General features: G+C 34.5%; 2 protein-coding genes across 2 annotated transcripts in view; one reads left to right on the top strand and one right to left on the bottom strand.

Annotated features, from left to right (window-relative positions):
• The window catches only part of INSYN2B (inhibitory synaptic factor family member 2B), a 35,524-nt gene extending 28,718 nt beyond the window's left edge, over window positions 1-6,806 (bottom strand). Inside the window, exon 1 of the mRNA XM_040573041.1 lies at window positions 6,487-6,806. The gene's annotated coding sequence lies outside the window, so the exon portion shown is untranslated. The remainder of the gene's footprint in view (window positions 1-6,486) is intronic.
• DOCK2 (dedicator of cytokinesis 2) overlaps window positions 1-12,687 on the top strand; it is a 187,111-nt gene that overhangs the window by 108,324 nt on the left and 66,100 nt on the right. The window contains exons 28-29 of the mRNA XM_040573039.1: window positions 7,807-7,905; window positions 9,647-9,741. Coding sequence (XP_040428973.1) covers window positions 7,807-7,905; window positions 9,647-9,741 — 194 coding nt within the window. The remainder of the gene's footprint in view (window positions 1-7,806; window positions 7,906-9,646; window positions 9,742-12,687) is intronic.

The raw sequence follows: 12,687 nt of genomic DNA, 5'->3' as shown, positions 1-12,687 counted from the left end.
CTGTTAAAACTAATAGTATTAATAATTAATAAGTAATTAATATGGAAATGTCATTAGTGGAGGTGTCGATCGCATTAGTTCAAATCATAATGCTTTTTTTTTTGTATGTTTTGTTAGATATACACTGTTTCCAGACCTTCTCTATTACAGCAACTAATCATAAAAATAAGAACCTTGTAAAACTGCTTAGGAGATACATACAGAAAATATCAGAGGCATAACAAATTATATTTTTCTTATATCCCATTTCTTTGGCATTCTGACTCATTGATAAGACTGCTTATATATGGGTGTGATTTTAACTGTGCTTTCTGCTGGGAATGCAATTCCATCAGCTCTGCCAGCTGCTATTACCCAGTATACATCTACACTCCTAGCTTTTCTGTTTGATTGGCTCGAGAGTGTTAATGCCCTGGTTTGTCAGCAAGAGAGTCTATTTAGGTGAAATCCTAGTTTAATGATTAGGAAAAATCAAAAAGTCACCACAAATAGCCTTGAATATTTTGCCAGTAAAGTAACCCACAGAAAGTGTCGCTGGTGTATAGTTGTCATTCCGTGAAGATGTTCATATGGTCAGGTATCAAGGCACCACAAGTAATTTTGATATGCATGTCTGCTAAAATGCTGTAAAGTTTGAAAATTAGTTCCTGTTTGAAAGACCTGCTGTAACATAGTGCTGCTCTATCTATACTCACCATTTATTCTGATTAGGATTTGTATTTAAATATTTTTTTTTCTGAGAGATTAATTTCAGAGTGCGGATATCATTTATTGTCAGAAGGATTTCCTTCCAAGGTAGTAGAGGTGTTGCCTCTGAGTATAGTAATGTGTTGCAAAAAACTAAGCACCAATGTAAGTATAAGCTGCAGCTTCTTGGAATTCTGTCTGCTTTTCTGTGAAAATTCACTGGTGAAATTTCTGTTCCAGCTTCAGAGAGCTGATTTTGAAGCAAATTTAGAAGTTTACTGCCCAGATACAGTTTTAGAAGCGTGAACTAAGCTTTGGTCCCTCAACACCAAAGATGAAAAAAGTGATTTATTAAAAATAAATTCCAACCATTTGTTAAATGTAACATTTGTCTTAAGAAAAATGGTGTTCGTGTTCTTGGTAGAATCTACATTGTTGACTTGGTGCGTACCACAGTGAATATGTTACATGTTTCCTCTCCCGTGTTTCTGCAAGAGAGCACTTTATATATGTGTTTATATACATATGACATATGTATTTATATACATATGACCCATTTATATATTCACTGTGTAGGTTAAAACAAACATTTTTTTCTATTGCGTATGTATTTTTTTTGTTTCTTTTGGTTGTATGATTTTTTTTTTAAGGCAGGCTCTTTGTGAAAGATAGCTTTAATGGAAGGCATTAAAAGTTCTGTCTTTAGTCCATGTGTATTTGCAGGGCATACTGGGTATGCCTTTTGTTCACCTTTTGCTTACTACAAAGTAGAATAGGACACAGTTAGACAGCTTTCAACCTACAAGAACAGCAGTCAAAATGAGTTTAAATATGGAGATAAAGAAAAAATGTTTCTTATTTAAATTAAACTATAAATAGTATTATAACTTTCAATTTCTAATCTAGGTTTATTATTCGTTTAACAAAATTAAACCAGTTACCAGAGTACCAATGCAATGTTCTTAATTTGGAAAGAGACAAATGACAATTGGCGCTGCCAAATTAAAATCACTTTGGCATTAGTGTGCATTTAAAATATCAGAAACAAGTACCAGGATTCTCACAAAAAAACAGTCTGAGTTTATCTGAGTGTTTCAGCTGCTAAAAAAAAAAAAAGAGAGAGAAAAAGATTTTTTAAAATTAATTTAAATTTCTCAACGACTCGGATCTTATTGGCTGGCTTAGCGCTGTGTAAATAAATAATAGTACTAGACATTACAAAGGCAGACTCTGACCTAGCAAAAGGGTTATCCAACCAGGCAAGGTATTGCTGGTTTTAATCTCAGCCTAAGAGATGGCTGAATATTGGTGTCTGCAAATGTTTAATTACTGGTTTGCATGTACCTTGATAAAATAAAAAAATATTCTTCAAAGGGAATGTATGGTGCTAAACAGACTTAAGGATTTTTCCATGAATGTCTTCAGGATTTGGTGAGATTTTCATGGCCTGTTGACAAAACCCATTGTGTTTTGGAAGCTCAATTGCAGCTGTGTTGTTGCTTAAATAGAGGTTGTTAAAAAATCTTATATAAATGACACAAATATGGATTGGTGGATTTCTTAGATATTTGCTATTTATTAATTGTAAACATATGCACCTGATAGATTTGTTAGTTTAATGGATGAGGGTTGTTGCAGAATTTTTTTATTGAGCTTGATTTTCTCTGTAAAACAAATTTTAAACAAGAGGAAAGTTTCTGAAGCTCTGTGTGTAACTTTTATGATAAAGCTTTGTTTTGACAATCCAGAAATGTATTATATTAGTCTCATCTGTGATTGTTCATTTGAGGTTTTTTAATTTAATTTTTCTGTTCTTGTCTTCAGTAAGTGCAGCTGAAAAGGAAAAAAATCAATTAAAGGGTGACTGAGTTCTGGGAATAGAGGAGGTGGCTCTATTTTGTTTTAAAGATGTGAATCAGCAGTTAAGATATTTGTCTTCCCAACATGCGTAGATTTAAAATATACAGCTTAGAAATAAAAGAAGCTACCACACTTTAACTTTTTATATATGTACGGGAATAGATCGCTGAATTCAAGCCATTTCTTTTAGACCCAGTTGTCAATCTCCATTGTAGTCAGTATGTTTTGTTTTGTAGTCCTATATACCTGGCAATTCCCCCCCTTTTTTCTTCCTGCTGTTAAGTATTATATCAGGGGACTAACTCCTGTTCATCCCAGCTATTGGTTTACTTCCTTAAAGTTCCCATATCAGTTTACAGAGCTTTTACCTGCAAGAGAGTGGCCAAACTTTAATACAATAAAGAAATAAGTTATGACTGGAGGGTAGGGTGGAAATAATAAAAAAAAAAAAAAAAAAAAATCATATTTTTAATCTTACTCTCTATGCTTTAGATATTTCTGTGGAATGCTGACTGCATCCTCTTTACCATGGGGATGAGTGCACTGGGACAGTTGGCAGGACAAGCCATGTTTTGCCAACTTGACTGACCATCTGGAGTAATGGAATCAAGGAAATAGAACAGCACTTAGAATAAGAAATTAGTGAAATAAGCAGTGTTGACAGCACAGGAAAATTCAGGATTGTCAGTGGATATCTTACATACCAGAGTGGGAAGGTTTTTCTGGCCTGCAAGAACAACCTGAAAACTAGCTAGAAGTAATTGCGATAGAGCAATTAGCAGGTAGCAGAAGGGGAGGGAAAACATGCAGCATAAAGCTGCATAGATCCCTGAAGCTAAGGTTGAAAGATTTTACCTGATGCAACGGAGCTGAGATTGGGAGTGCAGACAGCAGTGCTTAAGCGAGAAGGTGAAACAGCTGATTTTATGAGTACTTTGTGTTCTGCGAAAGCTAGTACAGTTTTCATGGAATGATTGTTCATTAGAAATAATTGACTTCTTACTCTGTACCAAATAATATTATCCATTATTTATTTGCATGTACACCTCAAAGGTGAACACAATGTTTATGTTCTGGGAAAAGTAGGAAATTGCACAACCGTGTTCAAGCACAGATGTATGAAAAGGTTCAGTCATTTACAGTCTTCATCCTAGCCATGGACTGTAGAAATTCTGGGATGGATTTATGGCAACAAAATGCAGCAGCAGTAAAAGCACTGTAGAGAATTTTATTTTTAATATTGTTGGGAAATGAACACAAAGGTTTGTTTTATTTTATTTAAAAAAAAAAAAAGGCACCAAAGGATACATTCTAAAAACAACATGCTGCTTGTATGTCATACCATAAAACTTTGTCTTGCTGCTTTTATCTACGTTTAAGAAAGTCTTAAATGAAATAATTTTGAAATTGCCTCAATTCTCTGGCTGGTAGATTATCTTTAAATCTTATACAGCAGCTGCTATTATGATTTCATTGAGTTACAAAATTGGCCTGTGTTTTTCAGTCTGGTAACCTACTAACTTAAACAGTTACATATGCCTCTAGCTAAAGCATATGAATGTAAAGAAAACAGTAGAACAAGCTAAATGAGCATTTAGAACATCCGTCTTTGTGTTAAAAAGGGGGATTTAAATATAATTACAATGTGTTTGGGCATCAGAAGTGCTTGAATTATTAGAAATTATCGACATTTGCATTTTGTTTACTTTGTAATGATGTACATAGTGTTACGTATTTACACTAGTGCTCTGTGTTGGTAAAGCTCTCTGTTAATGAGGATAAATGTTAATTTAAGTAACTATATGAAATAAATATCCTTCTTAGTCATTCCAGAAGTACTGCTGCATGAAAATTACTCAAAGAACAGCCACTGAAATGTTTCTACCATATGAGTACCGAAGTGTAACTTCATTCTACATTATTTCTGTTGCTGTTTGGTTTTCCAGTGCATTTGCTTTATTTATTCTTGTGGTGCTGGTATTATTTGAAGTTACTACAGCAACCTGTCACCATTTGCTATTATAAAGTATGCTGGGATTTAGTTGCTAGGTGTTGAAGTTGGTTGTCTTACCCATATGACCCTAATATTTTTCAGTTGCTTATTTTCCTGTATATGTTGCATCCACAGCTAATGTGCACTTGAATAACAGATGTATTTTTCTTTTTGCTTTAGCCAATATTTTGCAATGCTTATACTAAAGGAAGCCTTCATTATAGTTCATTAAAATTTTATATGAATTATGTGGTTGGCTTTTTTTTTTTAATGGACGGGGAGTTCGAATAGTTCCTGAGACATTTCTTTCCGTTTCATTTTCATCTGACTTTCCATTTACTCTGTGCTCCTGCTCCTGATAGAATTGTAATGCTCGTACCATCTATTTTGTTTGTTCTTTACCCATGTTTTGAAAGGATATCAGCAAATCGGTTAATTCAAGAAGTAGAATTCAGTGCTGCTTCTGTTCCTGGATTCTTTTGTATTTAAATGTGTGTGAAGGTTTTAAAATTGGAAAACATACATTTTGTTGCATCTCTTTGAATTGATCCAATGTATTCCAAAGTTATATCTGATAATTTTTCTTTGAGTATTCTCTCATCAGTTGAATGTTTACTTAGATACTTTTTTTTATATATGTTTGACCTAGTTTTAATCAGCCTCTCTGCTCTAATTCATGAGATAAATCCTCAATACAGCTGAAATGACTTGTTGGGATTCTACTTGAAGTTCATCTTGTTTGCCGCAGCCTTTTTCATACTATTCAATCACTATACGCAATGCTTGATTAAATGAAATACTTTTTTGAATCCTAAGCATTAGACTATTGTATTTCTAGGTAGTGCTTGGTTCTGAATTTCCTCTGTCTGTCTAGTGAGCATGCAGCCTGCATTCAAAGTGTAATAAGTAGTTCTTGTGCAGAACTTACTGTATTTTCAAGCAGTTCATGTTCTTTGCATATTCTGCTAGGAGAATTAAACAGCATGGGAGAATTTAAATGAATACACAGAGATTTGCAGATTTGATCACAGCTCTCCACAGTCCTAAATGACACTGAAGTTCTAGCAGTGATAATGGTGATGCTGAGACAGCATGGATACTTGAATGATCTGAGGCTGCATCTGAGGAGTGAATTGCTGGTGTTTGGGGATTAGGAGGGGAGGGGCAAGCTTTTAACCTATGAAGGAGCTAGCAGTTAATTTCTAATAGTTGAGATTGCAGACAAGAAAATTATTAGAGATCAAATGGTATTGGTGTATTTCCCTGCTTGACAGCTGCATGGAAATGATGAAGTTTTTGTAGCAAACCAGCTTTACTGACACCTTTATTTATTTATTTATCATTCAGTCACACTAATATGAATTTGATAGTTTTGTTGCAAGGTGGCATATGTGGTCTTTGTTTATGGCTCTTTTCAGTAATCAATCAATCATCTGGTAATTTTAAAATGACAATACATGGTTCCTAAGAATAGGCATTCCTGCTGTACCATAAGAACAGATATAGCTAGACACAGTTTAGAAGTTGGTTTCAACAACAACAAAAAAATAACCTTCTTAAAGTCTTTATGCCTTTAAGCAACATAAAAGGTCTATTTAAGGCTTGCAAAGAAATGCTACTTATTTCAAGAGGTGATTATTTTATATTAGTGCAGAAAGGCATTTTCTGGCATATGTTTAACTACTAAAAATACAAGCTGTTTTTCATGTATAATATTCTCTAACTTCTGTCAGTAATTTTTTTTCAAAATCAAGACATCAGAAAGAAAAACACACAGTTTCAATATTGAATCCTTTGAAATTCATTCATTATTACTTTCAGCTTCACATTCAACATCACAGAAAACACTTTTCTAGCCCATAACTGTAAAAGTGAACTACTACAGCAGGAAAATCAGCATTTCTTTTTAAAAAAGCATCATTACCCGAGAACACATGATACCTTACCTGAAATCTTTGGCTTTACCTGCAGAAAATGTGTCTTCCTAGTCTTACAAAGTAGGCAAGCCTCTTAGTAGCACTAATGTTACTCCAAAAGAAAGTATAATAGGTCCTTTATATTGTAATTTTCACTGTTTGTATGCCAGAAGTGTACTGGGTCTGCTCACGTAGGAATAAATAAAAAAAAAAAAAAAAAAAAAAAAAAGCAGTACGAACTGAACAGCAGCTAACATACGAAACTAAAAGACCTCTAGTGGCCACAAACTGAAGTTAAAGAAGGCTTCCCTTCAAGTGGTAGACAAAATGGTCGGGGCTGGCAAACTGCAGCTGATACTTTGGTAATGTGTGCCTGTGTTGCCTTTCTGGCGTAACAGAAGTGTAAAGTGAATCAGAGTTAAACAGAGAATCTGATAAGCTTCTGGTCAGAGGGACTGGGGAGTCACCTCTAGCAATCCTAAACAAGCATGATGAGAAGTTTCAAATCAAGCTAGAAGATTATTTTGTATGATCATCTCCTTCATATTCTCTTCTTTTAATATAATAAATGCAGCTTCAATTTAAAACAAGAATTCAGGCAATTAAAAGGCATCAATAAGGAGGATTCTCTTTTGTCTTACAGGTATACTAACAATAGTTAAGCCTGCTACTGCTGAGAGATGAGAAATATCTTTCTGAGTCTCGGTCAAAGGCAGTGAAAACCTAGGCTTATAGATAATTTTATATCTTGCAGCACTTTATCTTTAGGAATTGAGAAAAAAAAGTATTTCCTTTTGAGGAAGTTTGGAGTTTTGAGACATGAAAGTAATAGTATTTTATAGAAGTTTTAGAGTTCTGTAGTAGTTACTTAAACATCTGTAAAATATATCCTTTCATGCACTATTTCTTCCTGTAAAATACCATAGCCTCTGTTTCTAGGATGATTAGAAAGTTTTGATAAAATATATTTTTTCTTCCTATGAATTCCTAATGGAAGAATCCTAGGAAATATCAATTGCCTTTTAAGAGTCTTAGAGTAATACTGAGTTGTATTTTATATAAAAAGTTTTCTGGTTGCAGATTGTGTGCTTCCAAGTGCTTTTCATAAATGGTGCAGATTTTTTCTCCAGAGCCTATTGCCAGGGTAGCGTTTGAATTACCCTCTCTGAGTTCTTACTATGTTTCACATCTGGGCTTGTGAAAGTTTTCATTTGATATTATTTTAATATCCTTAAAAAATAATTAATAGGCATTTGGAATAGGTCTGATTTAGAAAGAATGCAATGCAATATCTAAATTAATCTAGATGTGTGTTATCTTTCTATCGATTTTTTTCTGGTTTTCTTTCAGAGTCATTTTGTTGCATGCATGACAGCAATCTTAAACCAGATGAACAACCAGCATTACTCAGTTTACATTGAAACTTTCCAGACAAGTTCAGAACTAGTGGTGAGTACGAAACAAAAATGGAAATGATAAATAATTAGAAGTATTTTATTAGCTATGAAAAATAAAGTGTTGTTTTGAACTATCTTGCCTGATTCTTCTTAGCATGAAGTCCGTTTCTGTACATTTTCTGCCTCTCCATCATTTTATTGCCTCCCTGTTCTAATGGTGTCTTTGGACAATACTAAGATCAGAAATTTGGAAAGATATGTCACTATCGTTGTCCATAGCGCTTAGGAGGTAATTTAATAATAAAGCATTAAGTAATGGGATCTTTGTTTCACTCTGTTTTGAGGAGAAACAGCAACAACAAATACACCACCACCAGCAACAAAAAACAGCAGTAAAGCAATCCCCAACTACTCAAACCCTCCATCCACATTTTGCACATCGTGATTTAGTTCCACTTTCCACTGTTGGTCAAGATAATGTTGTGTGCTAAATGCAATTAAATGCAACTTATTATATCAGTTGTTCCTGGCATAAATTAATGATATTTGGTGTGCATTTCTGTTTTGTACCGTTGGTCACTGGTTTCAGGAGACCTTTTTCCCTTTATTTATACTCCCGACATAAGTCCAAAATAAGTCTAGGTATTGGCTAAGATTTTGTTTACATGATCTATTGGTTCTCCATGGAAGTAATACTTTCAGTTGGCAAGATTTGTCCACTTTCCTTTCTTTGTTATAGTCAGTGTTGTGCCATAACTGAAATTCTAGCAGATCAAATTGTGGCTAGATTTTGCAATTCTTCATGTGCCTGAGTTTACTTGAAAACATAAGAGTATTTTAAAATAACTTCAGCTTCCAAGCAGTTTAGGTACTTGAGGTACTTGGTCCTAGATAATATCTAGAAATTCTAATGAAGACTGTCAAGTGTAGTAATACTTCATCAGCTTGAACAGTTCTGCAGAGCACATTTTAAAAAAAAAAAAAAAAAAAAAGCCTCTCTTTTTTCTCTGTTTATAAAGGCATCAATTTGTTGTCTTCTCATTTTTTCTCAGGAGCATAAGTATATGTCAGTGAAGATAAAGACTGGTTTTCAAATCATGGTGTTGAAAGCTATTGTTCACTTGTTTCTCTAAGTAATTTGACAAAGCACAAACGTTGCAGAGAACTGCTTGTGAGGTTTTGGTAATAGATGATGACATTTCATCTGGCTAGCCTCAGATTTTTAGCTGACTTGCTCAGAAATTCAGGGGTAAAACTGCATATATGCACTATACATGAAATAGAGCTTGAATGATGATGTTCATTTTATTTTTGTTCTGTATACCGGAATCTCTAAATACTTGTTGGAAAAATATTTTTTGGGGGATTTTCTGTATGTGCCTTCAATTTTTTATTTAGAATACTAAAATTAGACTAAATGGACTAAATAAAAAACTGTGGTGTTTTTCAGATCTGTTAATTCATTATGCATTATGAGACTGGCTAAATAATAAACAATGCAGCAGCTTTACTATATAGTATATATAGTACTGTAACTTTTTATTTCCATTCATTTATGGCATATCTTTTCTTAAGAGCCCAATGTAACAACTTTTAGCTTTCATTTTGATTCCAGGGCTGCTCTTTTGCAGGACTTCAGTTCCAACCGTGGGTTTACTGGTATCAGTGGGATTTTTTTCCAATAACTTCACTGGGAACAGAGTGAAGCCCTCCCTCTTAATTCTTTAATTGCGGCAGGAACACTTACGTGACTGTGTAACACAAAGTTTATTTACTGTATTTTGTTGTTCTAGGACTTCTTGATGGAAACATTCATAATGTTCAAAGATCTCATTGGAAAGAATGTTTACCCTTCAGACTGGATAGCAATGAGCATGGTGCAGAACAGGTAAAGTGGGGCTGGAAGATCAGTGCTTGTGTTCTGTGTGCTTCTGAAAAGTGAACTTCTTTCATACATAGTTGGTCTGTACAGTTGGTGACAGTCAACAGAAGCCAAACTGTAAAAGGCCAGTTAAATCTTAATTGTACCATTTCAGCATAGTGTAGCATGTCCTCAGTGAGTTCATCGTGATGCAAGAGCTAGCAAGCAACTTTTTTTTCTTTTTTTTTCCTGAGCTGATATGGTCTGTTGGATTGCTAAAAAGATTATAAAGACCAGGTCTTTGAGGGCACCTCTATATTTGTAGGGGAAGTTTGGGTCCAAGATGCTTTTTGAGGAAGTGTATTGCTATCCTATATATCATCTGGGGCTTCATTTTGATTGACTACTTCAAACAGATACAATACCCACGTAGATCAAGTTGTCATCTAAGCAGAAGCTTGTGTAATCAAATCTATCATACTTCCTACTATTTACTCTATGAGAAATTGCTATTAATAAGGTATCTTTGAGAACTCCAATATAATAAAATTAACTAAAGGAAAAATATCTTAAACCATGTAGATTGTACACCTTAACCTGTGGCTATAATCTGTCTGATTTGGTGTTGTCATAAATGATAGTGGGATAAACCAAGCATTGGTTGATCATCAGAATGTTGGTCGATCCTGTGTATCGAACATTGGAATGGTTTATTGCATATTCCTTTAAATTATTATTATTTTAAATGATGTGCTGTTTGCTCTCAAGGCACATTGTTATTCCCAAAGCCTCTTAATTGGCCAAAGCCAATTCCCAAAGTGAGGCAGAGGCTCACTGATGTGGGAGTGTTCTATTAGCAACTGAGAATCAACAGAGTACTTTAACAGAAAGGAAACAGAGTTTGTTTGTTTGTTTTGTTTTGTTTTTTAATTTACTTTTCCTCTTTCCTTCCATTAACAGTAAGTTGGGAAGAACGCTCTTTTTCATGTCATGCTAGATGGGGCAGAACACTGGGAAATAGTAAAATCCTCACTGAGGTCATAATACCTGATATAATAGCTGAGTTATTTTTGTGATCCTCCACGGTCAATTTAATTAACTTTTGTTCTAATGAGGGTTGCTTACTGCACACTTCTTCCTAGTTGCTGCTGCTTGTATGTGCACTTTATTCCACTTGTGGTACATAGATGATTGGCTATCAGCTTATTAAAAGCAGTAATTCCTAGGTACATGGCTTTGTGGGGAAATGCTTTTTCTGGTTTAGGTAAAACTGTATAGTCCGCTTCGTCTCTTAGGTATTCATAATTTTAATTTAGGGGCACATCATTCCTCCCAGGAAATACTCATACCTCATTGTCTTCCTGAACTGCATAGGATCTGAGATTCACTGAGTAAAAGAAATGGTTAGGGCAGTTAGCAATGGAAACATTCACATCCCTTCCGTTCCTCTGGGCTTTGAAATGGTAATTGCTCAGATTGAGTTTGAAAACACTTGATTATATCATAATTAGTGCATTGAATCAGTTTTGGTTAGAGTCCAGTCTGAAGTGGTTTTGTAAGCATATCCATTGTTTCTGTGTCCATTTGATTTTTTTGAATCTTGTCAACATTATACTTAGGTATTTTAGTCTACTTTAGGTAGACTGAAAATAAAATTCTACAGGATTTTTTCACCAGTGCATCTTAAGGTTGGACCCTATTTGCTGAAAAACTCAATGTGAGACAAGCATAGGATATTTTCTAACACCAGTAGTTAAGCTTTTTTATAAAATATGTTTTCATTACCTGTGTGTATGATTGTTTTCAGACCTAAGTCAGAGTCAAGTGATCCCTAGACCATTTTAAGTCTAACTTGAAAAGTTTTTAGCACTGACGGTATATGGCAAAACAGCTGGAAATATTGCTGATTTTCTTTCATTATACATACTAAAAATAGCTGCTTCTTTGCAGATGAACTGCTTGGTAACACCCTCAAGACCTGGATCTCATGTAGCTCGTATGTTGTAGTGGCACTATTAGTTCAGGAAAACCTCATTATGGCTTCAAATCAGTGCCACCTGCAACCCCAGGTATCTCACCATTCGTCAGACTGACAGCAACTATATGTTATATCATTAGGTGGTCCTGGCCAACCTGCAGAATGAGGCAGAAAAAGTTCCAATTCTTCACCTAGCACACGGTAACATTTTAAGAAATAGAAAGTAGGGATTTCAGACCTTTTTTTTTTTTTTTGTAACATTGGTGAATGGCTTAGTTAAACATCACTTCTGAAAAAGTAAAATAAAATAAAATTCCACACTATACATATACATATTTCTCAACAACAGTATCTTTGAATAGAAAAAGTCTTCTCAGAGTAACTAGCTGGTTATAGTATTGACCTGTGAATCACCAAAAAAAAAAAAAGTTGCTTTGTGCTTTATGAGGAGATGGTATTTGTAAAGTTGCAAGCACAACCTTTAAGTAACAACTGCATGCAACAAGTTTAGTAGCTGTTGGACTGCATTTTCTTTTAGACATTATGAAGAAAAAAACTTGAGCTGGTATTCACAATTTAAGAACGTTTTTCAAGAATGACAGAACGGTTTGGGAAAGAAGGGATACTGAATGCAGTTGCAGGAAGTATGGGAACATGCCTTTTTCAACCAAGTTTAGTTTAAATACTCATGGGAGGGATGCTACAAACTGTATATTGCTGCTGCAAACACAGTCTTCCATCTATCTGTCGGTGGAAATGGAAGCTTTTCTTATTTTCCCATTTTAGAAATATTTGCTACTGTTACTGGTATTGATGTCAGTGGATACTGTGACTTCACAGGCACTAGTGGAACTGACTCTACACCAGGGAAACAAATCCAGTTGATAAGACTGTGCTTTATTCTTTACTCCAGCTGGTGTTTTACTTTATTGATTATTAATAGGAAGTGATTCTATTCTCAGAGGAAAACTCTGATTTATTCTATACAGATATGT

Source organism: Cygnus olor, chromosome 14 (assembly GCF_009769625.2).
Source record: "Cygnus olor isolate bCygOlo1 chromosome 14, bCygOlo1.pri.v2, whole genome shotgun sequence".
Taxonomy (NCBI): domain Eukaryota; kingdom Metazoa; phylum Chordata; class Aves; order Anseriformes; family Anatidae; genus Cygnus; species Cygnus olor.
The sequence above is the reverse complement of the archived record's forward strand: the minus strand, read 5'-3'. Positions and strand labels throughout refer to the sequence as shown.